Source organism: Pyrus communis, chromosome 8 (genome assembly GCF_041283825.1).
Source record: "Pyrus communis isolate YQ-2024b chromosome 8, ASM4128382v1, whole genome shotgun sequence".
NCBI lineage: Eukaryota > Viridiplantae > Streptophyta > Magnoliopsida > Rosales > Rosaceae > Pyrus > Pyrus communis.
The window spans coordinates 1682923-1710118 of NC_142572.1; the positions used below are offsets into that span (position 1 = coordinate 1682923).

At 36.2% G+C, this 27196-nt stretch overlaps 3 protein-coding genes across 3 annotated transcripts; 1 reads left to right on the plus strand and 2 right to left on the minus strand.

Moving 5' to 3' along the window:
- Positions 1-4570: 4570 nt before the first annotated feature.
- On the minus strand, positions 4571-10308 carry LOC137718635 (WAT1-related protein At1g25270-like). Its single transcript, XM_068458184.2, has 7 exons — positions 9902-10308; positions 9455-9517; positions 7592-7708; positions 6930-7173; positions 5507-5665; positions 5221-5372; positions 4571-5008 (listed from the first exon to the last, which is right to left on the minus strand). Exons 1-7 carry the CDS (start codon positions 10105-10107, stop codon positions 4768-4770), a joined length of 1182 nt encoding a protein of 393 aa, XP_068314285.1. The 5' UTR covers positions 10108-10308; the 3' UTR covers positions 4571-4767.
- A 5075-nt stretch (positions 10309-15383) lies between these two features.
- On the minus strand, positions 15384-17104 carry LOC148694581 (uncharacterized). Its single transcript, XM_088699306.1, has 2 exons — positions 16856-17104; positions 15384-15575 (listed from the first exon to the last, which is right to left on the minus strand). The coding sequence occupies exons 1-2, from the start codon at positions 17102-17104 to the stop codon at positions 15384-15386; spliced, it is 441 nt and encodes a 146-aa protein (XP_088555432.1).
- A 7699-nt stretch (positions 17105-24803) lies between these two features.
- On the plus strand, positions 24804-25847 carry LOC148694582 (uncharacterized). Its single transcript, XM_088699020.1, has 2 exons — positions 24804-25192; positions 25394-25847. The coding sequence occupies exons 1-2, from the start codon at positions 24804-24806 to the stop codon at positions 25845-25847; spliced, it is 843 nt and encodes a 280-aa protein (XP_088555146.1).
- Positions 25848-27196: the final 1349 nt, after the last annotated feature.

Sequence of the window (27196 nt, forward strand, 5' to 3'; positions counted from 1 at the left end):
GACTAATGATACAAAGGTTTTCGGAAGGATCAAAAACGGGCATACACCGGATAAATATGTGGGCCCAGTATAAGTAATACAGGTGGCATTCGTGTCGTGTTTTCTGTGTTCGTGTTATTTTCATGTCATACCCAATATCTTAACGGGTTGTATCGTGTAATACCCGTTAAAATAAGCGGGTAAAATGACCTCATCCTAAATCAATCCGATAATATTAACAGGTAATATGACCCGACCCGTTATCTATTAAAGAAAAAATATTTTAAACCAATAAATAATCAAATGAAAAACATAGTACTAAATAAGCATATACATACCATATTGTCACATCCAAAACATAAAAACGAATTTTTCTTTTAAGTATATTTTCACTTACCTAAATTGATCAAATGGTAAAATTGGAAAATATTGGAGTAGAGAAGGGGTTTTTTTGTTCAAAAAAGTTCTAATAATATAAATGAAATAGAATCCAACGGTATAGATTTACTCTCATTTATCTTACGGCTGTTATTTAAGTAAAGTCTTTAATAGTTTTTTAATTAATGTAGAAGTGTAAAAATATAGAAAAAATATATATAAACGCTCATAATGACAAGCTTTACAACTTTCATGAAGAGCTTAACTTCGAAATTCGCCACTATAATCATATAAATCATAGATCAAAATTTAACTGTTGATTGTTGTTTACATTTACGCTTCATTGTTCTCATCAAATTTTGTTTTTTTTTTTTAAAACATGATCTATTAAAGGATGCATAAAGATGAACGATTTAGATTGTTGAAATTATATTCACAGTTAGTGAAAATATTGCTTGATGTTTATAAAGTTTCTACAAACTATATGACATCGACTAGTTAACCATAAATATCGAAACGTGATATCAAAGATCTGAACCGTTCATCTTCTTACATCTGTCAGATGATCATGTTTTCAAAAAAGAAAATTTAAAAAATGAAATTCAGTAAGAAGAATAAAGAGTAAATGACAATCGACGGTTAAATATAAATTTAAGGTTCATGGATTATAGTGTTGGATTTCGAAGCTGACCCCTTCATGAAAGTTGTAAAGCTTGTCATTATGAGTGATTGTGTGTGTGTGTGTGTGTGTGTGTGTATATATTTTTTTTTTACATTTTTTACACTTCTACAATAATTATTATTAATTTTATTAATTTTTCCCTCAAATAAAAAACATTATTCATGAGGGTTTGGAGCATTTTAAAAATCTAAACAATAATGTAAGTGTAACCGTTATCTATTCATGGAGGAATAATGATGAATCACGAGTGTTTATATATTCTTTCACATTTTTCATACTTGTATGTATGTCTTCTTATTTCTTACCTATACAAATATTATACTAGTTTATTTTAATATTGGACAACAACATGTTAAGTAAAATTTATCCTAATAATGATAATAAGGAACTCTCATAATAAAAATAAATAGTGACAATTTTTTTTTTTTTTTTAAACTTATATAGAATAATAATACAAAACTATATATTTAATATAGAATATATTGTATATATTAATAGGGAAAGTTAGAATCCCCTGCACTTTTCTAATATTCTTTAGATTAAACATTGGTTCTATTTTGAAATTTGATTAGGACGCCTAAACAATAGCCATGTCAACATTTATATATATTTTTTAGATTAAATGTAATTATTGTGGTTTTTTAATTTAAAATGTTAATTATTAAATTCCATATATATCCTTTTAGGTTGATATATTTTTGTACATGGCCTTTTTCTTAGGAAGCCAGTTTCTTCTCCCACGTTTGAGCCGTATGGTTTCTTCTCCCACGTTAGAATTCTGTGATCCTCATTTTTGAATTTTGAATGGACTTATCCATTTCAATTATTGGTTCTTTTCACTATTTTATATTGATATCATGTGAGATAATTAGATGTATTCTCTATTTTCGGAGACTTGAGGCTGGTAGGTTCAGATAATATATTTAAATGTACCGAATACATACCAAGAAGATATATAAAGTAACGTACCAAATATATTTTTTTAAATAAATATAAATGTACCAAAATAATATATAAATGTATCAAATACATACAAAAAAGAAATATGAATGAACCAAATACGTACCAAGAAGATATATAAAGTAACGTACCAAATATGTAACAAGGAGAAATATATGTTTAATTGAGAAAATATATGTACCAAATATGTTCTTTTTTGAAATAAATATAAACGTACCAATTAAAGACATACAAAAAAGAAAACAAACATACCAAATATGTACTAAGAAGATATATTAAGTAACGTATCAAATATGTACCAAGAAGAAATCTACGTTTCATGTGTAATTTGAAAGACTTTTTATTAAAATTGAATATTACAATATTTATCTACAAGATTTTAGGAGTTTTGAGATATTATCTAAGAAAATTAAAAAGTATATTAAATATAATGGCAAGTCGCATTCATGAGTATTTTGAAAGACTTTTTATTGGAATTAAATTCTACAATATTTATCTACAAGATTTTAGGAGTTTTGATGTATTATCTAGGAATTAAAAGGTATATTTATATAATGGCAAGTTGGGTAATTTAAATTATAAAAAAGGCTACTTCTAATCCATGTGGCACCTAAATTGTAGGAAAATGTTTAATCAAAACTCTAAAAGGCATAAATGTTTAACCTTAAAATTTTAAAACCTAGGTATCTATATCAAAAGCCCCCATATTAATATGGCTATTGTATTTTATAATATATCTTTTAGTAATTAAACTTTAAAATTATCAAAATATTTTTTTCTTCTTAATGGGTCGAAATGGGTTACTTGCGTGTATACCTGTTAAGGACCCGTTACCCGATAATGACCCGATTAGTTATCGTGTTGACCTGTTACCCTATAATTGTTATTTGCTATATGATTCTCCAATTTCATGTTCCCTTTTTATACTTGCACTTTCACATATTTATGGTTTTCGTTACTTTCAAGTGTTGGCCAACATGTGCTATCTAGGTGTCACTTGGATATCTAAGTTGAGACATGTCATATTTGGAGATTACATGGTTGGTGTATATGAAGACAGAAAGCTAGTGTGCTTAGTGGCAGCTCTTCAAATCAGTGGCAGTAGGTGCTTTCCCACACTAATGGAGAATGTTACTCATGCTGCAAGAAAAGTCATAATTTATCATGAAGTTCAGAGATTTTAGTTTGAATGTTTGAAGGTTGTATTTGAATGTATTGAACGGTTGAGATTAGAACATCTAAACAGTGTAGAGTGAGCCCCGTGTATTAGTTAGTAGTGTTTCAAGTTGGCCCGTGCGGACTGCGGTGCACATGACCTCTCTTACACGAGGGGAACCGTGTGAAATCTCAACGGCTTTCTTTTGTCCTTTGCTAGCATCACACTATATGTGTGATTGTTTTGCTGTAGTGTAATCGGATCTAAGAAAGACGGATGAAATCGTGGAGCTACGTACTCCCATTGCTGCTGAGTTCATCTTTCTTCTTGCTACTTTATAACTTTTGCAGAAATCCTACAAAAAACTATACACATTTACAGAAAACAACAATGAGGACAGTGAAATTCATTACAACCTCTGCTACCAGTTTGAAAAATATATTGAGACCTGCATATGCAATGTGAGTCACCATCATCATCATCAATGGCTTCAAACCCCTCTACTGCACTACTAAAACATATCATCCTCTTCCAAATGCATGCAATCAGCATTTTTGGAGAGAGAGAGAGAGAGAGAGAGAGAGAGAGAGTGTGTGTGTGTGGCTTTTTGGGAGAGCTCCGTATTATAATTAGGATGTGAAATTGTAATGTAGCTCTTGTTTAGCTGTTGTGCAATTCACCTGGTGGTGTTGTTTGTCGACCCACTAGTTCGCTTGGGACAAAAACCAAATAAAGGGAAAAATTTCTTTGGATCCATTAAGTCGCTTTTAATACCCAATTTTAATATTTTCATCATTGAACGTAGAATTATTAGAGAGATGGACTGATATATGGTTCACTTTCAACAACATCGATACTATCCCCAACTTGATAATTACTATCTGCACAATCCGTCAGGTGTGAGATTTTATCACAAAAGGTCTCGGTGTTAGTTGAAGTGGGGTTAGGATATTTAAACTCTTCTTTTCTTATTGATATGGTCGATGTGGGACATTTCAACATTGAATTCTCTATTTTGCCGCTAAAATTGTTAAAAATAATAGTCGATGTAAGCCCCAACTACATTGACGCCCACTACTTTCCGACGACTTATTCACCAATGCTGGCGAATCTTTTGTTGCCAGCATCCCCTCCCCATCTCCTTCTCTTCCTTTTTAAATAGTTCTTTATGTTTTTTATTTGAAGTTTAGAATTAAGTTAAATGTAAGGGTGGGGGACCGATCAATTCTCAAGGGACATGGAGAGCAGACATATCGGGGGTTTTCAAAGAGAGATTGTCAACCTCTAACATTTTGTAGTCAAATCCTGAATGATTTGGTCTCAATCTTGGACTTATAAATCCTTAATAACCTGGTCTCAATAATGAATCCCTTACCTAAACATAGACTTTAGGCTTTATTTAACATAAAAAGAAAAAAAATATATTTATGCTTAATTTAAAATTTAAATGTCTAAAATATTCACTTTAAGGTGGCAGGATGAACAATGTATATGGATACTTATATCTCATATTGCTAAAAGATAATCTAATAATTATTAATACCTGATCTATCACTTGTTTTGGCTAGTTCGATAATTAAAAGTCTCTTTAATTCCTCCCCCTCATTTTGAATTAACGAACCATGCTGAGTGCAGAACTAGTAGTCTTTGACGCATTGTTATTTGATAGGCTCTCAGTGTTGTTGCTGTTGCCTTTATTATTATCTGGAGACATTACCACAATGTCAATTGAGCCAGAATCCTGATGGTGAAAGCTTGTTGATGGTACTGAATTACTCATCTTCTCTATTTCTTTGCCCTTGCCCCACAGCACCGCATATAAACCAATCACTATCAATACTGCTCCCAAAACGCTGTTATATATTTCCAATTAGTTAAACTCAATGACAAGCAAGAACATGTATAAGTAATATATATATATATATATATATATATATATTTTAGAGTATACTCAATGAGAAATTAGAGAAATATCAATTAACAAAACTGTTATTGTTCAAGAAAAATGCAAATGGCTGTTTTAGAATGCGAAAATTAACTTTTATAGTCAAGGGTATGTACATACCTTCCAAGATGTAGCTTCTCATCTAATACCAAAGACCCAACGATGGCAACGAGCACCAACATGAGAGGGTTGAAAACAGATACGAACAAAGGGCCTCTCATGCGTATGCACAAAGCAATAAAAGTCACACTTAGCCCAGTGGCCATAGTTCCCTACAGCATAAAGTCACCAACTTATATAGCTAGATCAATTATTAATAATTGACTATCAAATTCAAGTATATCTAGATAACGATAACGAAATTGTAAAATCAAGCACTAGCTAGTAGAAGAAGGGTGTGAGGTACCGAGTATGCCGCTGTTAGAAGCCTAATATTCCAACCTAGCTTCCATTGGCTCCACTCCCTCTCCTTGCAGAGGGCAAACCCAACGGCCTGGATTGACCCCATTGCTGACATCAGAGCAGTGCTTGAATAATAGCAAGTGTATGTCGCACTCATTTTAGTCTACGAATTGCACAAGACAAATTTTTAGCTAAATAAACCCAAAATATAAGTACTAATATCATGTGAAAAGATGTGAAAAGATGAAGAGGAAATTTTATAGGAAGAGAAATGCTAAGTTATTTATAAATGAAAATCTTCTTCTTCATTAATTTCTTCTATTTCCACATCAATTCTCTCTACTAATTAATAAAACACCACTTGTCAATCAAAATTCTATAAAATTACCATTTTAACCCTTTAATTAAAACAGAACATGAATAAAAAAAATATGAGGCAGAAATGTAATTTCACACAACCAAATTTTGCTTTTTTTTTTTCAACGCCTCACTTACATGTAATCCTAACATATCTCTAATTAAAAAAAAAAAAAAAAATCCCACTCCCACTTCCTCTCTCCTTCTATTTCAAAAACAAAAATAAAAAATTTCCACACAGTGTGCCCATATGCTAGTTTATACCTAAACAAAAAGGCTACGAAGATTAAGTTTTTTTGTTTTGTTCACAAGTTATGTTGGAGGAGGAAAACTTTGAAGAAAAAACCTCGGTATGATGATAAGCACTCTTAACTACTTGAGTTGCAAATTTCTTTTATGGACATTAACTTTGGCTTTATCAATAAAAAGTTAATAGCTTAAAAAATAAAATTTTCGACAACTTATATAAAAGCACGTGCCGGTCACAATGAAAAATTTCTACTTCATTGCTATGAGAGAGTTATGGTTTTATTAAATACGAGATTGATAACCTATATATATTGATTTTCTACTATGTGGGATCATAATTTATGGGACTCCACCACATAGCACTTAGTGTGGCTGGAATGGCCAGCAAGTTCCGAAGTGGGTGGTTCGGAGCGGATCAGGCTCCTCATATTGGACCCCTCAAACCAGGGTATCAAAACAAGTGATTATGGTATCCCCGGATTGGCAGGCGAGATTTGTCTTGTCAACAGAGACTTGTTCTTCAAGAAAGGAAAATATAATTGAATCCAATTAGGAATGTATGTCTAGTATCGAGGAAATCCTATATTAACGCGATTGGTGTGCGCCAAAAGCATATTCAACGGGCTCCTAATAACATTATGTCCACCCCATTACACCCAAGAATAGCTTCCTAGTAACAGGATGAAGACTGGGGAACATAATTGAAATATAAATTTTATAAAGAGCTCATAGAATGACTTCCTAGTCTTCATTAGTTAAGGGTTACCTAAAAATATAGCCAAAATAAAATGGTGGGTTAGAAACTTTGGTTAGAGAATCACCTGGATAATGAGCCATGTAGCGTAGCACAAGCAGCTTCCCAAGGCTAGTAGACAACCCAATAGTCGATTACCAGAGTCTGTATGCAGTGATGTTGCCAAGTGGCTGTGTAAAAGGTCAACATGCGTGGATATGTTGAATTCCACACCCTTATAAAAGGTCAGAAGCATTGCTCCACCTATTCCCATTAATGTTCCTAACATCTTTGCCTTCCCTGCCGGGCTTCTCAAACTCAAGTTCTCCAGCCTAAGAAAAATGATCATGATTAATGCTAATAATAAAAATGTTAACTATCATCCATTATCTACATCTTCATGCTTAATTTTCATATTAGTTTTCTTATTTCCATTGCTTATTCTCCTTGATCGATTTAGGTCAAAGTATCTGATGGTTATTTTGAATAACTCCGTTAAATCTTCATCCCTTATTACCCTTTAAAACCTTTTAACTTGAATAAAAGTTCAAATGTGTTACTGAAATGAATAATTGTTCCACACTGAGACGAATACAAGAACAATACTCACAAACTTTTAATTTGAAGTCCAAATATTCAATTAGGCTTAAGTCCAAAGACTATTACTCTTTTTTTGTTTTGTTTTGTTTTGTTTTTTTTTTTTTTTTTTCAGAATAATAATAAAGCTGGAAAATATGTATATATTATTACCTGAAGGTGATGGCCAAGATGAAAGTAATGGCTGGGGTGAGTTGGACTATGGCAGAAGCAAATGTGGCCGATGTTAAGGCTAAGCCTTCAATGTACAAATTTTGTGATAACGATCCACTGCAATATTAATGTTAATTAATTAATAATAGTCATTTAAATACATGGGAAAAATATTTATAGTCATTAAAGATATGATTTTAGCATATAAGCTTCTTTTTAAATTTTTTTTAGAACAACTTACATTGGTATACCATTACATAGTATTCTATTCCATTGAAAAAAAGTAATGCTATTCTGACTACCTAAATACGTTGCAAATTTATACCATCTGATGTGGAAGATGATAGCGGACAGTCACATCAATTAAAAATTATCCTCGTGGCAGCTGGGGTGGACAAATTTTTATTAATAAAATAATACAAAAATGAATCAAACCATACCCCTCAATCCTCCCTCCTCGGCTTCCCATTCTCCATTGTCACCTTCCTTGTCACCCTTTATCGGTTCTCCATCCCCTCCTTCTGCAGCGACGGATCACCTTGGGTATTTGCTATTTTACATGCGTGGAATTAGATTGTTATAAGGGATTCACCATGCCACGTGCACCGCGCTCTGCCCCAGCAAGCACGCCTCACTATTTCATCACTTTCTTTGTTTCTTGATTCTGAATAAAAAATATTTTATTTCTTATCCTTGTTGCTCCTATGAGATCTTGTTTGTCTATTGCATGTTGCTCCTATGAGATATTGTTTGTTTGTTGCCCTAAACTTTTTGTTCATGATATGTTTCAGGAATCCATCACGCCTCACTACTTTTTGTATATATTACTTGTTTAGATTTGTGAAGACATCATGTTCGTTGACTTTACGACAAGATTTTGCCAACAAGAGTTTTCCCTTTGTTCCACCATTAAAAATATAGGAAACAATGGATAATGATCTTGAGAGCTATTATTGATATTAAGTTATATCAATCCCGAGTTTGAAGATGATTTCTATGGACATGGATGACAATTTGGAGGAAATTAAAGAAGCAAGATAACGATGGATAGAGAGGAGAGGAAGGAAGATGCAAAGAGGGACTATAAAACCTAAAAATTAGGTTTTGACTGATTTCTAATTTTTTTATTATTAATAAATGAAAATTTGAGTTTTTATTTTTTATTTTTATTTTTTATGGATTTGATTATCCACCTCAATTGTCACAAGATGTTTTTTTAATTTTCGTGTCTTTCCACCTCACGCGCCACATTAGATGATGTAGAATTATCGTATATTTGAGAACAAACGATATTATCTACACTAAGGGGGAGGGGATAAGCTTAGCCTTACAATGGGCTAGCAATAATGTGGTTCAAATTCACCTTTTGGCGAGAATCGAACCTAATACCTATCATTTATAAGTGAAGAGGAATACCACTAGACCGTGATACTAAGTGGCAAAATTTTCGTATATTTGGATGATAAGAATAATATTATTGCTGAAATAAAGACAGTATAAAAAAAATTAGCTCATGTCTTTATTTTATTAGCATAAGACGACATGGTTGTGATGCATGCTGTCTTTTTTGTGTTTTTATTTTTTTCATTTATTTTTAAATGGGAAAACTGTAGATGCTGCTTTATGAAGCCTAGAAAGATCAAATATTTATTGTCGCCAGAGTCACGTAAAAAAGTTGTGGACACTTCTAGTGGACCACCAACTGTGACCACTAATATCAACAGCATGCACAACCAATATATACCAAGAAATACAATTACAATTACTTACTCCCCATACAAATTTTTTATTTCCAATTATAACCTAGGAGGAGATCATGATTTGGAAGAAAGACAATTGCACACGGATACGCTACGTACTTACCCGAACAAGCCAGACAAAAATCCTTGCAAGAGTACCATCCATGTGAGCTTTGGCCTGCTCTTCCTGCGTGCAAAAATAAAGACCAGTTAACTGTTTTCAAAAAGTAGCAGATAGGGTTTGCTCGCTCTCTCTGCTTTTCTCCTTTTTGTTTTGGAGTTTGCACAGGGTTTTAAAGTCAATTATGAACTTATTGAATGTTCTCAAACATTACTGTAAATGCATCAGCAAGGATTATGCAGCTACTTTTCAGAGAAAGAGAGAGCACGAATAGAGAAAGCACCAGCTAGACAATAATATGATTTTTTTTTTTTTTGGCGAGAAACAAAAAGATTAACAAAATAACAACAATTAGCAATTATATGGCACTGAATGCTTCGATGGAAAAACAAAATGAAAGTTATATTATGTATAAGAAGAAAGGAGAGGTGCAAAATTGCAAATGATCACCTTTCAATGAAAAGAGCAATAGGAAGAAGGAAGGCGGTTGCAAAGATGAAGCGATATGCAACAAGAATCCTTAAGTTCATTCCGTCGTTAGCGGCCAGTTTGTAGAGAACATTAACTCCTGCAAATGCAAACTGAACTACCACCATTAACAACACTGGCTTCAACCCAAGCAAAGCATTACATGTCTGATCAGTACCCATCGTCATCGATCACCAATATCACACACACACACACACTGAGAGAGAGAGAGAGAGAGAGAGAGAGAGAGAGAGAGAGAGAGAGAGAGAGAGGGTTTGAGTGGTAAAGGAAGAAATTAAGGAGTGAATTGGGTATTGATTGAAATTGAGAGAATTTAGAGCTCTCGGTGCTTCTGCCTTCTTTGGTAGTTCCCCACGTCACCACCTACGTACCAAATGGAGGCTAAAAACTAGATACAAAATCGGTGCTGTACTGTTTCTGTTTTTTCGTTCTAATTACAGCAACAAATTCAAATCAGGTTTGATATGTGGCACTGGGCTTGGGATAAATAATACCTACCCAAAAATGTGTAGGTTATGTTTGGACGAGGAATTTCTAAATTTAAGGGGTTGAGGTCACTTTGATATGATCGATGGTACTACAAATAGAGAAAAACACCAAATAAAGTAGAAAAATATACACCAAATATTTATGTGGTTCGGCAATTTGTGTCTACGTCCATGGGGTAGCAATTATCTTTCTCTATATCCAAATATTGGGTACATGCAAGGACAATCTTACCAAGCCTTTGGCTTGATGGATACAAGAAAGTATAACGCACTCTTTCTCGCATTATAAATCTCACTCGCACAATTTGTGGTGGAACACTCTCACTCTAAGCCTTGGAGTGGAACAACTCTTAGAACTCTCACTCTCTCTCTCTCTCTTTTGAAGTTGTATGCTTGCTTTTGGATTAGAGAAATGCTAAGGAGACTCTCAATAAACTTTCTGCCACCTCGTGTTTTTCACACAATTCCCTCACATTGTGTCAAAAATATGAAAGTGACGGAAAGTCCATAAAGAGTCTCACTTTGCAAGAATCTCTTTAACATTTTCTCTTTCGGTTATCCTAGTGAATCCAAGAATTAACTCCACCGTTAACATTGGAAGTCAAAACAGTCATGCACCATCCAATGAATAAAGCTTGGAATTCTATATATTCATGCACTACCTAGAGCTCCCATATTTGATTAATGCAACTTGCAATTTCAAAAGGATCCAATGTATTTGGTTAATGAACCGACCATTACATTCCTTTGAATGTAATATTCTCCAATGCATCATTAGTTCTCTAAAGTCTTCTAGAGAGTCCAAATAACCATCCTCCATCATGGGCTGGACACATGGTATACCAACAATCTTCCCTTCTAGCTCATGAGGGAGGAACTCCTCCAATCATGACTCCAAATTTCCTTGGAGCTCATCCTAGTTGCCTTAATGCAAAATTTTAGCTTTGATTTAGTGACTACCTTCATCAACATGTCTGAGGAATTATTATCAGTATGAATCCTCTTCAACTGTATCAACCTATTCTTAATAGCATCTCTAATCCAATGATATTGAATACCAATATGCTTGGTGCATGAGTGATATGTAGATTTTTTACTCAAATCAAGAGCACCCTAACAATCAGAATAAACAACATAATCACTTTGTTTCAAACCCAACTCTTGGAGAAAACGATTCGGCCACAACAACTCCTTGCATGCTTTTGCAGTGGCCATGTATTCAACTCGGTTGTTGACAAAGAAACACACTTTCGCAGCTTGGATTGCCAAGACACAACTCCCTCTGCAAAAGTAAACAAGTGCCTAGGAGTAGACTTTCTACCATCAAGGTCACCTCCCTGTCAGCATATGTAAACCTTTCTAAAATTGATTTGGTACCACCAAAGCACAAGCACTTAGAAGTTCCCTTCAAATATATGAAAATCCACTTAATAGCTTCCCAATGGTTTTTCCCTGGACTAGAAAGAAATTTGCTCACTACACCTACTACATGAGCAATATTTGGTCGTGTGCACACAATAGCGTACATGATACTTCTTAACGCTAAAGAGTAGAGAACAACTGCCATTTTCTCCTTTTCTCCATTTGTTTTTGGACATGACTTTTTGCTCAGCTTGATATGATTGGCCCCTTTTGTGTTGAACCTGTCAATCACCTGTTCAACATACTTCTCTTGTGACAACTACAACTTCTTGGATTTTTTGTCATAGATAATCTGCATGCCCAAATTTGCTTGGCTGGCCCCAAGTCTTTTGTATCAAAGAACTTCAATAACTCTTCTTTGAGCTTCCTAATCACAAAAGCAAGTTGATCAACAATCAACATGTCGCCAACATATAGCAATAATGAACCTACCTTCAGAATATCGTCTGATATAGACATTGGATTAGCACGAGTTCTCTTGTAGCCATTACTCACCATGAATGAGTTGGGCTTCTAATTCCACTGTCTTGGAGCCTGCTCAAGACCATATATGCTCTTCTTCAGTTTGCACACCAAATTTTCTTTTTCTTTAACTTCAAAGTCTTTGGGTTGTTCCATAAATATCTCTTATTCTAAATCGCCATTGAGAAATGCAATTTTAACATCTATCTGCTAGGGGTCAAGATGCATGCTAGTTGACATACTAAGAATAACTCAGATGAAAGTCATCTTCACCACCGGTTAAAAAATCTCATCAAAGTCAACGCCTTTCTTTTGACCAAAACCTTTGACTACAAACGGGCCTTGTATTTTGTCATATATCGTCTCTTCTCAATTTGAACACCCACTTATTTTTCAATGCTTTTATGCCATTTGGAAGCTCCACCAGCTCATAGGTACCATTCTTTAATAAGGAATCTATCTCTGACTCCATTACCTTTATTAATTTATCATTGTATTATAAGCGCTAGCCTCTTCATAAGTTTCGGGCACTCCATCATCAGTCAACAAGATATACTATGATGAAGGATACTTGGTAGATGATCTCCGATTTCTGCTGGATCTTTTGACTTGCCCTTCATTCTCTTGCGTGGCTGGAGACTTCCCCTGATTGAGTTCCCCTTGATTTGGCTCATCTTGAGCAAGCTAATCTTGATCAGGCTCTCCATGATCAGCATTTTCATGTTCTAGCTTATCTTGATCAGGCTCTCCCTGATCAACATTCTCAGGCTCTAAAGGCATCTCAGTAGCAGTTGCTTTAGAGACGTCACCGTGACTTTATTCATCTAAAGTTAAGGGATCAACTTCCCATGTTGATTAATGCCATTTGCAATTCCAAAAGGATCCAATGTATTTGGTAAATAAACCAACCACTACATTAATTATTTTACGCAACACGAAGCTAGTAATGATATAAGCATGATTCCTTCGAAGAACAAAGTTTTGGAGTTTACCAGTTTAGAGAGAATTCTAAAAAGTATTTTGATCAATTGTTGAATGTGGATTACAATACAAGCCAAAAGGCTTAAATACACTTAAACCCAGCCCTGTGGAAGTTCAGAGGTCTTTTTGGAATCAAAATGACATAAATCAGACGGAAAACTAAAAGTCCAATTTTATTACATTAAAATGCTGTTTTGGAAATTGAAACTATCGTTTTTGGTCTTAAACATGACGGGCTCATGGTTTTAACATGAGTCCTGTTTTGCTCATGATTCGTATTAAAACAACATATTATGCACCCAAGTATGACACCAAAATATTTCTTACTGCCTTTTCTATCGCCATATCGATTGAATCCAATATTCTAAATTTTAACTCATCTTTTTCAGAATTTAAAACCTTTGATTTATATTTTTTCCGTCAAAATTCACCCATATTTTGTCCTAACATTCCCTTGAATGTAGTATTCTCCAATGCATCATTAGTTCTCTGAAGACGTTTAACTATCCTTCATCATGTGATGGACCCATGGTATACTAACACAATCTAGTATGAAATGGATAACAAAATGTTAATAGGAGGGATTAGAAAATTCACATTAGAGTATCACAAATGTGAGAGATATTTGCAAATTCCTCTTGCATACCTTTATAATAAGAATTTTATAATCCTCGCATCAACATTTTGTGATTCACTTAGACTTGAAAATCTGTAATCCAAGCATAACCTTAACGAAAATATTATTGCAAATTGTTTTTTGGATCGACGTCGGACAATTAAAAAGCCATCAAGGCACAAGAAAGAAACAGCATCAAAGGGTCCATTTTGTCAATGGCATTCACAGTATAACCTCAAACCCGTAAAGTTAATAGGGAAAACTAATTAAAAATGTTTGAAAATTTTGAGTTTTAACGATAAAGATAATATAAAGGGTAAAGTGAATAATACTAATATTGATTTTTTAATGTAAAAATGTGGTTTTTCATTAAAGTGAATGGTACCGGAAACTTTTCGTTAAAGTTTTTGTTTTTTTTTAATGAGATTCGGCTTTGTGAGATTGGTGGGATATTTGATACGATATTATGCTTTTTATTTAAGTCTTTTTAATCTCATCCAAACCTCTAAATGGAACTGAGAGATGTGGCAGCACTAGTACAAAAAATACTTTGGGTGACGTAGGTCCTTCGTCGCGCAAAGTCAAAAAAACGTCGCGCAAAGTCAAAAAAACGTCGCGCAAACTTGTTTGCATATGCTTCGAGATCGCATACGCCAAAAATAGGAAAAAAAAACATTTAGAGATCAAGTAACGCGACAAAACTTTTCGACGGTTATAAATGAAAAATAACGATTTAACGGAGAAAAATAATGATCCAACCGTCATAGCCATTGTTTATCTACATAAGTATGGCATATGCTCACAAAAATCAACCCGCTCATTATTGAACTAAAACCTATTGTCTTAGCATTGAGAAAAAAGTCAATTAGTTTGCAGTTTCTACCACCCAAACTGATGAAGTAAAGGAGAAAAAAGTTATTGACTTTGCGTGACGCATACAGCGTCGCGCAAAACATCTTTGCGTGACGCAGGGCTACAGGAGTCGCGCAAAACTGTTTTGCGTGACGCGACATACGTCACGCAAAAATGTTTTGCGCGACGTAAGTGCACATGCGTCGCGCAAAGCTGTTTTGCGCGACTCATGTAGCCCTGCGTCACGCAAAGTCAACAGAAAAAGCGGTAAAACTCACTTGGTTTAGTGCCAAAAACTTGCAGCACTTTGCGCGACGCCAACCTTCGTCGCGCAAAGTGCTGTCGCGCAAAGGCCATTTGCGCGACGTTTTTTGTTTAGCGTCACGCAAACATACTTTGCGCGACGCATTTAGCTGCGTCGCGCAAGTTTTCGTCGCGCAAACATGTTTTTGTACTAGTGCAGCTGCAGTTTAGAAGGTTAATTTCAATTTAATTGTCCCGGTGCCCCTTCCTTCCAATAATGTTCCAATGAATTGGTAAATTCACAAACAGGATCCAGTCACATCCAAAACATAAAAAAATTGATTCAGTTCAAACGTCAATAAGTCTCAAATGTTGTTTTTTAGTTCTTCACAACCACTTGATCTTCCTCAAACTTGATCTTATCTCCACCATTAACTGGCTCGGTCTCCTTTATCGGCAATGCTCTTTGAGGCCCATTAGTTGCATCAGACCTTTCAGATCCTTCTGATATTGTATCCAGCACCATTGTAGAACGATCTAGGGTTATGTTATATGCTGCAAATTCACCATCCTGCTATTTCAAAAATTAGTAAATTACACCCCAGTTTTCAGTTTGTGGAAGTTCCAAGTTCCAATTGAAATGTACAAAGTGGATATACGTACATAGAATTAAGATTATGAATGAATATACAACCGATCTCATTTAGTGACATAAGACTTGGTTTTTGTTCTTGTATTTTTGTCTGAATTTGAAACACATAAAACTAATACAAAAATGTCATCATTGTCCACGTCAATTCATTTGAGACATCAGTGAAGATATTAAATAATTTGAATATAAAATACCCAAATGTGGTTTATTTTATTTTATTATTATTAAAGGAGAAAGAAGGATTCGAAACTAATACAACAATTTAGTGTAGAAAAAAATTCTGAACCCGAGACAATGGAAACCCAACACCTCATCTACTTGGTTATTGGACCACATGCAAATAGCCAAATATATTGATTATATATTGTTACTTGTTTGACACAACAAAATCCTTTTTTTTTTTTTTTCCTTTTTGAACAAACGACATAATCTCACTAAGGGGATGAGGGAGTAGGCTAAGCCTCACAATGAGTTAGCAATAATATGATTCAAATTCGCCTTTGGTGAGAATCGAACATAAGACCTCTCACTTACAAGTGAAGAGGAATATCACTACCCTAGTACTAAGTGGCCCAACGCATGTGGATCCTATTTCTATTAGAGAAATAACACAAATATGTGGTAAGAATAACATTTTTTTCATTTTTTATAACCACACATAATCCTGGTTAAAGCCTTACTTTTGCATTAGAATGGACAAGGAATCAATATAAATACTAAAGAAAAACAGTAAAACATGGTTGAATCATCTCGAATTTTTTTTTTTAAATAATACTGCAAAAATTGAACCAATAACCAAAAGAAAATTAAACAGTAGTCTGAAATTAAAAATTGAGGAAAAACTAAAAGAAAGTTTATTTAAAAGAAAACTAATAAAAGAGGTTTGAAAATTTTTAATTTTAATGATAAGGACAAAATAAAAGGTAAAGTGAATAGTATCAAAATTGACTTTTTAGTGTAAAAATGTGGTTTTTTTTTAAAATAAATTGTACCGGCAGTTTTTCGTTAAAGTTTCCCTTTATTTAATCGATGGATTGGATACTGAAGAGGGTGAGTTCACTTTGTGTATATTACTTAATAGTGTTGGTCTAATGAGTTAATTAATCAAAGCATAAACAAGTTTTAAATTTTGTGTAACGTCGTTGCTGCAAAAATATAATAATAAATACTGAAAAGGTGTAAGGTTATATATAATATACCTTCTCCTCAAGCAAACCCGTCTGTGACTTAGGCTGAATGCCATTTTCATCCCTAGCATCATGCTGATCCTTAGGGCCTCCATGTTCTTCGCCATTATCTTTTCCCATCTCATTCATGCTGTGTTCATCAATTTCTGGAATATCCACCGTATCTTCAGTTGATTTCTGCTCTGACCATGGTGGTTTCGATGATTTTCTAGTTTTTCCCTTTGCCCACGCCGGTACAGAGCTGCTCATACAACCCCCCATTTATGCAAATCCTTAAGCTTTGCTTTCAACAAGGACAAAGTCAATGACGGCCAATATGATTTTAGAGCGGCTTATATAATATGCTAGGTTTAGGGTTTTCTTTCAATCCGATTTTCTTCTGACTTTTTCAGGAATTTTTTTTTTTTGCTAAGCTGATCAAAAATCAACCTTCCACTTTTGTTTACCTATTGAATCTTGCATTGATTGGTCAAGTATCTTCTTTTCAATTATAGAAGATCAGTTTTGATTTAGAACAGTCTTTTCCTGATTATTTAGCTGCCAGTGATAAAACCCATGACAATGAGACAGTGTTAAGCAAAGATTTTCAAATCTTGTAATATGAAAGGAAACTAAATGTTTTACTGATTGAGTGTTTCTAATCGTACATCCATTTTTTAATTTTAAAAATAAAATAAATTAAATCGTAAACAGATTATAAAGGACAAATTCGACTACAACCTCCAAATTCTACGACAACCTCCGTCAAACTTATAGTGGTAAACAAAAGGAGTTTGCCAACCGAAAACATTTGTAAATGCCAGGGCCATATGCACAAATTGTCGAAGCCACGCAGATTTCAATTTCAGAGACAAGTTCATATGCAAATCCATATTTTAAATGTCGAAGCCATGTAATTTCGGATGCAGTCAGATTTGGAACAAACGTCTGCACGTTTTTTTTTTTGTTGGCAAACTCATGTTGTTTACCACCGTAAGTTTGCCATGGGTTGTTGGAAAATTAGTTTTAATAAGATTGTTATTGTTTTTCTTGTGGGCCAAGGATTATGATTTCTTGCCCGTTAAGTTTACTTATTTTGCTTGTTAAGTTAGGGTTTGCTTACATTTTCTCCCATAAATAGGATGGTTTGTACCGTAGTTAAAAACATCTTTGTCAAGATGTAGCATCTTCGGTTCATATAACCTTTTCGGCAATTTTGTAGTTTTTGTTTTCGGTTAATAAAGTTTTATATTCTATTTGTTTGTTGTGTACTCTGATTTTCAACTGAAAGTGGGATGCAACTTATGAAGAAGCCTACCTTAGGGTTGCTTTGATGCCTGATCAAGCAGCGTTTAAATTTGGGGTTGTAGATAATAAATTGTCAATTGTTTTATTGTAGAACCCTAACTTTTTTCATGATATCAGAGCAAGTTGTCTCACTTGTGAAGCCCAATGGCCACATCATCCAATTTGTGTTCTCCACGTGGACTTAAAAAATTACCACACATGAAGGTGTATATTGAGAATGAATCTTACATTGATAAGAGGAGAGACTTTTAATGGGCTTACAAGTAAGTTGGACTACTCGTCATAATCTTAATTGGTTTTATAGTCCTCAACTTTCTTCGCTATTGTCATTTGAAGATGTAAGTGATTTGATTATCATTTGAAGATGATAGTGAAATTTGTTTTTGCGGGAATATTGAAAATTGTTGGAGTTTTATAGAACATAAATTGCATATGGTTTGTCAAGAGGGAAAGAAGGATATTCTTGAATTGTTTGACATGGTTGCTTAAAGCTTTGTTAACTATAAGGACCTGCAAAGACCTCTTTTATATAAGCCATTGGATTAATCTAACAGTAGCAAGATTTATGAGGTTATATAATTCTGTTATACCTAAACAAAATGAAAAGCCAAAAAAAATAAGGGTTCACGCTCATCCTTCCAGTTGTCAGATCACAGAAATTATAGAACCAATATTCAAAATCGAAACACGCGAGTGATGGATTCAAGGGAGCAACAACACGTACCATAACTAGCCTTTTGTAGATCAACCATAATGGTTGTTGGAGTAGTTATGTTTTTATTTAAATACTTAAGTATATTTATGTTTTGTTTTACTACCAATATTATATACATAACGTTTTGCTTTATTACCAATATTAAAAGTCAATTGACTTTGGCTTAAGGAGTTATGCAATCTGTTGATAAGGTTGTTAGTAGTCATAAGCCGTCCTACCTACAAAGTACAAGCCGTCCTATAAGCCGTCCTACCTACAAAGTATAAGCCGTCCTATAAGCCGTCCTACCCAAGCCGTCCTACCTACAAAGTACAAGCCGTTCTATAAGCTGTCCTACCTACAAAGTATAAGCCGTCCTATAAGCCGTCCTACCTACACACTTGTATCCCTTAATTTAGGGTGATTTGATCTTGATACTTGAAGTTATGTATATAAATCCTTGTAACCTTGTAGAGAAAGATAATGAGAATCCAAAAGATTACATGGTATTGAGCCTCTGATCCTCCTTTTTTTTTTCATGGCTTCCGCAACTTCATCTTCCACCTTTTCAATCCCCAATATCTCTACCCTCGTTTCCGTTAAGCTTTCTGAAACCAACTATCTTCCTTGGGAAAGTCAGGTTAAGCTTTTTCTGATTGGCCCAAATCTTTGGCGTTTTGTTGATGGAACTCACCCATGTCCTCCTCTCTTTATCACCACCCCTGCGCCTGCTGCCTCCCCCATTGCTTCTGTTGATTCTGATGTTACTTCTACGATGGTTCCTCCTGTGGTCACTACGACTCCTAATCCCGATTACCTTGTGTGGTACCAGACTGATCAGACACTTGTGAGCCTGCTACGTGCTACGCTTACTAAGCCCGTTCTTTCTTTGACTGTTGGGCTGTCCACTTCTCGTGAGATATGGGAGCATCTTCATCAGAATTTTTCTCAACAATCCCTTGCCAATTCTACCCATCATCGGTTTCAGTTGCTTTCTCTTCAGAAAGGGAACCAAACAATTGCAGAATACTTGGGTCTGGCCAAGCATTTGGCAGATCAATTGGCCTCCATTGGTCAACCTGTTCAGAATGATGATTTGGTTACGTATGTGCTTAACGGCTTGGGGCCTGAATATGAAATGCTTGTCTTGGCCCTGACCAATTTTCCACCTCTGCCATCCTTTAATGATATGCGTACCCGTCTCCTAGTCTTTGAGTCCAAGCACGCCATGAAACAGGTTGCTGCATCATCCCATTCTGCTTTCTATTCTGCCCGTCATACGGTTGGTGGTTCGTCTAATGGACGCGGTGGTCACTCTTCTTCTCGCCCCAATGGTGCTTCTGGTGGCAATCGGTTTCCCCGTACCCCTAGTGGTGGCCGATCGAATCAACATGGAGGTGTTGGGCGATATGGTCAACGTGGTGCTGTACAACAACGCCTTGGTATTCTTGGACCTGCTCCTGTCAATTGTGGTCCTCAGTGTTGGGCCTGCAACCAATTTGGCCACATTGCTGCATTGTGTCCTCAAGCTACTCGTTCAAATGATGATATCTCTCGTGCCTTTGCTGGTATGCATCTTGCTTCTCCCTCTGATCCAACATGGTATCCCGATACTGGGGCTACTCATCATATGACGAGTGATGCTCGAACAATGACTTCGGCTACTGGGTATGGCTCTCATGACAAGGTGGTTGTTGGTAATGGTGAGGCCCTCCCTATTGCGCACACTGGTAATATTTCATTTGAGTCTGGGTCGTTTATTTTTCGATTATCCCAAGTTTTACATGTTCCAGCAATTAAAAAGAATTTATTGTCAGTTGCTAAGTTTACACGTGATAATCTTGTTAGTTTAACGTTCTTTCCTTGGGGTTTTGTCATCCGTGATTTAAAAACCGGTGTTGTTCTTTTTCAGGGCCCATGTGAGGATGGCCTCTATCCCATTAAGCTTGGTCTTGCCTCTAGGAATTGGTCAGCTCCCAAACGTGCTTTTGTTTCCGTTTTAGCGTCGTCATCACTTTGGCATCGTCGTCTTGGGCATCCATCTCGTCAAGTTCTTAGTGTATTAGCCTCTAGTGATGTATTAGGCTCGTCTTTTTCAGTTTCAAATAAAAAATTTTGTAATCATTGTGCGTTGGCTAAATCCCATCGTCTGTCATTTCATTCTTCTGAACATTATGCTAAGTCTCCTTTTGAATTACTTCATTCTGATGTTTGGATGTCTCCTATTTTGTCAGTCTCCGGTTTTCGTTATTATGTCTTGTTTACCGATGACTACACACGGTATACATGGATTTATCCCATGCGTAATAAGTCAGAGGTTTTTACTCACTTTAATACTTTTCTCACTCTTATTTATAATCAATTTTCGACCATGGTTAAAATCTTCCAAAGTGATGGGGGTAAGGAGTATGATAATTTATCGTTTCGGACCTTGTGTGCGCAAAAAGGGATTCACCACAGATTTTCTTGTCCGCATACCCCGCAGCAAAACGGCCTTGCTGAACGCAAACACCGTCATATTTCTGAAATGGGACGCACATTGTTACTTGCTGCCAATCTTCCTCCTAAATTTTGGGCTGAGGCACTTTGCACCGCTGTTTATGTTTTGAATCGGTTACCCTCTCATGTTCTTAAGTGGGCCTCTCCATTCCAAATGCTATTTGGACGGTCTCCAGATTATATGGCTTTCCGAACTTTTGGTTGTGCTTGCTTTCCGTATCTTGGTGATTATATGACTAATAAACTACAACCTAGATCTTTGGCTTGTGTTTTTCTTGGCTACAATGACCAATACAAGGGTTATCGATGTCTTCACCATCCGACTGGCCGAGTATATCTCTCTTGTCATGTTATTTTTAATGAGGACTCCTATCCTTATGGTGCTCTTGCTGCTTCTTCCACGATGCCACCATCAGACTTTGCATTTGTGCCAATTATTCATGCACCTTACTCGCTGCCCTCTGAGACGCCAACTCTGCCTACACCGCCATCTACTAGTTCTTTGCAACCACTTGTTGCTCCTCTCTCTGCAGCAGCTGCTTCAGATTCTGGTACTGGACAGGGTGTTGTGCCTCCCTCTGGTCCTGGCGTCACAGCTCCACCTGCATCTGGTAGCTTACTCCCGTCAGCTAGCGAGCCATCTCAAGCTATTGTTACTGCCCCAGCTCCATATATTGGACCTCAAACTCGCTCCAAATCGGGTATCTTTAAACCCAAAGCTCGGTCTTACTTTGCATCGCGCCATCCCATTCCTCACGCCTTCATTGCTTTGGTTGGGGAAGATTCTGAACCTACATGTTACAGCCAAGCATCTAGGTCCCCTGAATGGAGACAGGCGATGTCAGATGAATTCAATGCTTTATTAAAACAACGTACGTGGTCTTTGGTTCCTCCGGTTCCTCGTGCCAACATCGTCGGTTGTAAATGGGTCAGAATTCGGATGGCTCGATTGAACGTCATAAGGCGCGTCTTGTCACCAAGGGGTTTCACCAACAAGCCGGTGTTGATTATTCAGAAACTTTTAGTCCTGTGGTTAAACCTACGACGATTCGCACATTTTTGAGTTTAGCAGTGCACTTTGGGTGGCCTCTTCATCAACTTGATGTGAAGAATGTTTTTCTTCATGGCTCTCTTATGGAGGAGGTTTATATGCAGCAGCCGCCAGGTTTCGTTGATCCCACTCGCCCTAATTATGTGTGTAAATTGCACAAGGCACTCTATGGTCTTAAACAAGCACCACGTGCTTGGTTTCAACGCCTCAGTGCTTTCCTTGTCCATTCTGGCTTTGTTCAAAGTAGGGCGGATAGCTCCATGTTCACTTTTCATTAGGGTTCTACAATTTTGATTTTTCTTCTCTATGTTGATGACATAGTGTTGACGGGTAATGCTTCTTCTCTACTTCAAACCTTTATTGCAGTTTTGGGTAAGGAGTTTGAACTTAAAGACCTTGGGCGTTTACACTATTTCTTGGGTGTCGAAGTCTCCCATCTATCTTCTGGCCTCCGGTTGACACAAAACAAATATACTCTTGATATTTTGAAACGTAGTAATATGCTTGAGTGTAAACCATGCCCTACTCCAGTTGCTGCCAAGACTTCTTTATCTGCTACCTCAGGTTCACCTCTTCCAGATGCATCCCTTTATAGACAAATTGTGGGCTCACTTCAGTATCTCACGTTAACGCGTCCTGACATCTCCTTTGCGGTGCAAACTGTTGCTCAATTTATGGGACGTCCTACACTGACCATATGGATGCTGTTAAACGTATCTTACGATATCTTAAAGGGACTTTGGGCATGGGAATTACGTTCACACCCTCTGCTCAACCATTTCAGCTTGCTGCCTATTCGGATGCAGATTGGGCGGGGTGTCCAGACACCCGTCGTTCTACAACTGGTTTTTGTGTTTACTTGGGGAATAATTTAATTTCTTGGTGTGCCAAGAAGCAACGGACAGTGTCTCGCTCTAGTGCTGAAGCGGAGTATAGGGCTCTTGCCTTTGCTTGTGCCGATACCATTTGGATTCTCAGTTTACTACATGAACTACGGGTGCCTGTTCGTCTTCCTGTTTTGATGCATTGTGACAACTTAAGTGCAACGTACATGGCTGCTAACCCCGTGTTTCATGCTCGCACTAAGCATATTGCCCTTGACTATCATTTCGTTCGTGAACGAGTTGCTTCTGGTACTCATCGAGTTCAGTTTCTGCCTTCCACATTGCAGCTTGCAGATGTCTTTACGAAGGGGCTGTCTACGGCGCGTTTTCGATCTCTGTGTTCAAACTTTGTCTCCTCCCCGGAGTCAAGTTTGCGGGGGGATGTTGATAAGGTTGTTAGTAGTCATAAGCCGTCCTACCTACAAAGTACAAGCCGTCCTATAAGCCGTCCTACCTACAAAGTATAAGCCGTCTTATAAGCCGTCCTACCCAAGCCGTCCTACCTACAAAGTACAAGCCGTCCTATAAGTTGTCCTACCTACAAAGTATAAGCCGTCCTACCTACACACTTGTATCCCTTAATTTAGGGTGATTTGATCTTGATACTTGAAGTTATGTATATAAATCCTTGTAACCTTGTAGAGAAAGATAATGAGAATCCAAAAGATTACACAATCAAACAGTTTCGTTTGTATTTCCGGTTTGAATTTGAAATATGCTTTGATTGTCCCGTTGTGGTTTTTATCTTTTGTCTGTTTAGATTTCTTACAGCTTTGCACCACTAATAACTCCTTTGATTGCAGACCGTTTTGCACCTCCATAAACTCTCTTGATTCCCTATGGTTTTGCATCCCCATAAACTCCCTTGATTTCATTTTACATCCGCCAACATCTATTTCTTGATATATATATATTAGTTAGGCGTATGGGAGAAAAAAATACATGAAAGGAAAAAAGTTTTACATATATTGATTTAAAAAGTAACATATCGGAAATGTGTAAGTTTGAAGGTTTTTCCGGTGTGCAAGGAAGAATCTTATCAGAAGAAGAAGGTTCTGGGCTATTTTATCTTGGGGACGACGTGGTGTTTGTGAACTGCTTGCACACTTTGGGCAGAGCCGCGAAACATCTTAAAGAGAGCGACTTAGTCCGCGACTCATCCTAAGAATCATTCACCACTCAAGGCTTCTACATTTTTTGAGTAACTTCGTACCTTTCTATTTCAGTTTACAACAATTTTAAGACAGAATCAATCTGCCATGGAATTTGAAAACAACACCACACTCGACCTTAACAAGCCTTCTAAGTTTGAGGGTCTCCACCTTAAGCATTGGAGGCAGAAGATGTTATTTTTTCTCACCAAAAAAAATTGGCTTCATTTTGCACCACTGTCAAACCAACTCTCCCTGAAGAGCCCACTATTGCATAGACCAAAGCTTCACAAACTTGGATTGAAAATGATTTTCTTGCTAATAATTATATTCTTAATGGATTGTTTGAAGACCTTTATGATTACTACTCTGATTATGGCACTGCTAAAGATTTATGGAGGCACTTCAGAAAAAATATGACACTAAGGAAGCTGGGGCTAAGAAATTTGTTGTTAGTCGTTATTTGAAATATCAGATGGTTTATGATAAATCTGTTGAAGCACAATCTCATGAATTACAAAAAATTGCTCATGATATTATTTCTAAAGGCATGGTTTTAGATGATCAATTTCAGGTTGTTGTCATCATTGATAAATTGCCACCAACCTGGAAAAATTTCAAGAACTCACTCCGCCACAAGACAAAAGAGTTCTTCCTGGAAAGCTTGATCACTCGACTTCGCATTGAGGAAGAGGCCAGGAAACAAGAATTGAAGGAGGAAATTCTGGTCGTGTTAAGCAACCAGAAGGCTACCAACTTCAACAGGAACCAGACTCTAGCTGTGTTGAAGCCAAATGGGAAGAACATGAAGATTTAGAACAAGAATCACAACAAGCACCTCAACAACAACACAAACAAGGTTCAGAATCAAAATCCCTCTCATCCTCAAAATAGGTACCAACCCCCCTCATGTGCTGCTTTTGATTCGAGATAGTTTGAATGCTATAACTGTCACAAGCTGGGCCATTTTGCCCGGAATTGCAGAAATAAGAAAAGCCCTGCTCCACAGGCAAATCTTGTTGAAGAGCAACTGATTGTAATGATATCAAAAATCAACTTTGTTGATGGATTCGAGGGGTGGTGGGTGGACATTGGCACTTCTCACCATGTTTGCTATGATCGTTCCCTTTTCAAGATCTATTTTGTGGCTGAGGAAAGGAAGGTGTTGTTGGGCAATTCACACTCAACTGATGTTGCTGGTACTGGAGAGGTGGAGCTGAGGTTCACCTCTGTAAAAACCATGATACTGAAAGATGTGATGCATGCTTTAGCGATAAGGAATAATTTGGTCTCAGGCTTTCTTCTCAACAAGGCTGGATTTACTCAAACCATTGGACCAGATATGTATACTCTTACTAAAAATGGGGTTTTTGGGGGAAAGGGATATGCTACTGATGGAATGTTTAAATTGAATGTTGATGCTATTAAAATGTCATAATTGAGTCACTTGATGCTGATTTTTATGAGAATAAATTTCCTTTAATCTTCGAAATAGTGGGGGAATCAATTCTTCTAAAATTTATGAACCTACTGTTAGATACCCCTTTATGGGAAAAACCGATTCCAGCAGTTTTGATCCATTGTGATAGCACAGTGTAATCTCTTTTGGAGCTATAAGAGTGGATCATATACGGTCTGAAGAAAACTTGGCTGATCATTTGACAAAAGGACTAGCACGAGAAAAGGTTTGGAAAACCTCGAAAGGGATGAGACTAAAGCCCGTAGAAAATTGAGTCTTTTGTGATAGCAACCCAACCTATAGACTAGAGATCCCAAGAAATAGGTTCAACGGGTAATAACAAGTCACAAGTGATATGAGTGAAGTCTTGCTAATTTTAATTTGGAATATTATTCCATGTCCATCCCTAAGAAGCATGACATCTTGAAGCGTTTTTAGGTTGAGATTTTTTTTCTCTTAGTAAGGTCTATACTCTATGTTGAGTGGGATATCTAACTATAGGAATATCCTTGATAGTCTTACCTATGTGAATGTGGAAGTGAGGCTGCTTCCTATGAAATCTTGGGCAAGTTTCTAGAGCGTTCACTATACTGGGATACAAGCACATGGCCATAATGTGCTGGCTTTTTGAACTTCACCTTAATAAAGTTATGTGTGTGGTGTTGTCAGAGATAGAATTCAAAACTATAAGTTACTCTAGTATAATCTGGATCACTAACACTATGTACATGTTCAAGTTGAGAAACACCTTTACTTATGCATAGCTTTATGATATGTTGCTTGATATACAGTTTTTAAATAAAAACAAGTAGGGGATTGTTGGAGCAGTTATGTTTTTATTTAAATATTTAAATATATATATGTTTTGTTTTACTACCAATATTATATACATAACGTTTTGCTTTATTACCAATATTAAAAGTTAATTGATTTTGGCTTAAGGAGTTATGCAATCAAATCGTTTCATTTGTATTTCTGGTTTGAATTTGAATTACGTTTTGATTGTCCCGTTGTGGTTTTTATCTTTTGTCTATTTAGATTTCTTACAGCTTTGCACCACTAATAACTCCTTTGATTGTAGACCGTTTTGCACCTCCATAAACTCTCTTGATTCCCTATGGTTTTGCATCTCTATAAACTCCCCTGATTTCATTTTACATCCCCCAACGTCTATTTCTTGATATACATATTAGTTAGGCGTATGGGAGAAAAAATACATGAAAGGAAAAAAGTTTTACATATATTGATTTAAAAAGCAACATATCGGAAAGGTGTAAGTTCGAAGGTTCTTCCGGTGTGCAAGGAAGAATCTTGTCAGAAGAAGAAGG

What these genes read in the sequence shown, in the direction of transcription:
- LOC148694581 (XM_088699306.1), bottom strand. Translation starts at nt 17,104, where the DNA reads ATGGGGGGTTGTATGAGCAGCTCTGTACCGGCGTGGGCAAAGGGAAAA. An exon ending in CGGGTTTGCTTGAGGAGAAG is followed by an intron (nt 15,576 to 16,855) that starts GTATATTATATA and finishes TTGAAATAGCAG; the next exon opens with GATGGTGAATTTGCAGCATA.
- LOC148694582 (XM_088699020.1), top strand. Translation starts at nt 24,804, where the DNA reads ATGGAGGCACTTCAGAAAAAATATGACACTAAGGAAGCTGGGGCTAAG. An exon ending in AGGAACCAGACTCTAGCTGT is followed by an intron (nt 25,193 to 25,393) that starts GTTGAAGCCAAA and finishes CCGGAATTGCAG; the next exon opens with AAATAAGAAAAGCCCTGCTC.
- LOC137718635 (XM_068458184.2), bottom strand. Translation starts at nt 10,107, where the DNA reads ATGACGATGGGTACTGATCAGACATGTAATGCTTTGCTTGGGTTGAAG. An exon ending in TTTTTGTCTGGCTTGTTCGG is followed by an intron (nt 7,709 to 9,454) that starts GTAAGTACGTAG and finishes TTAATATTGCAG; the next exon opens with TGGATCGTTATCACAAAATT. An exon ending in GAGAAGCTACATCTTGGAAG is followed by an intron (nt 5,009 to 5,220) that starts GTATGTACATAC and finishes AATATATAACAG; the next exon opens with CGTTTTGGGAGCAGTATTGA.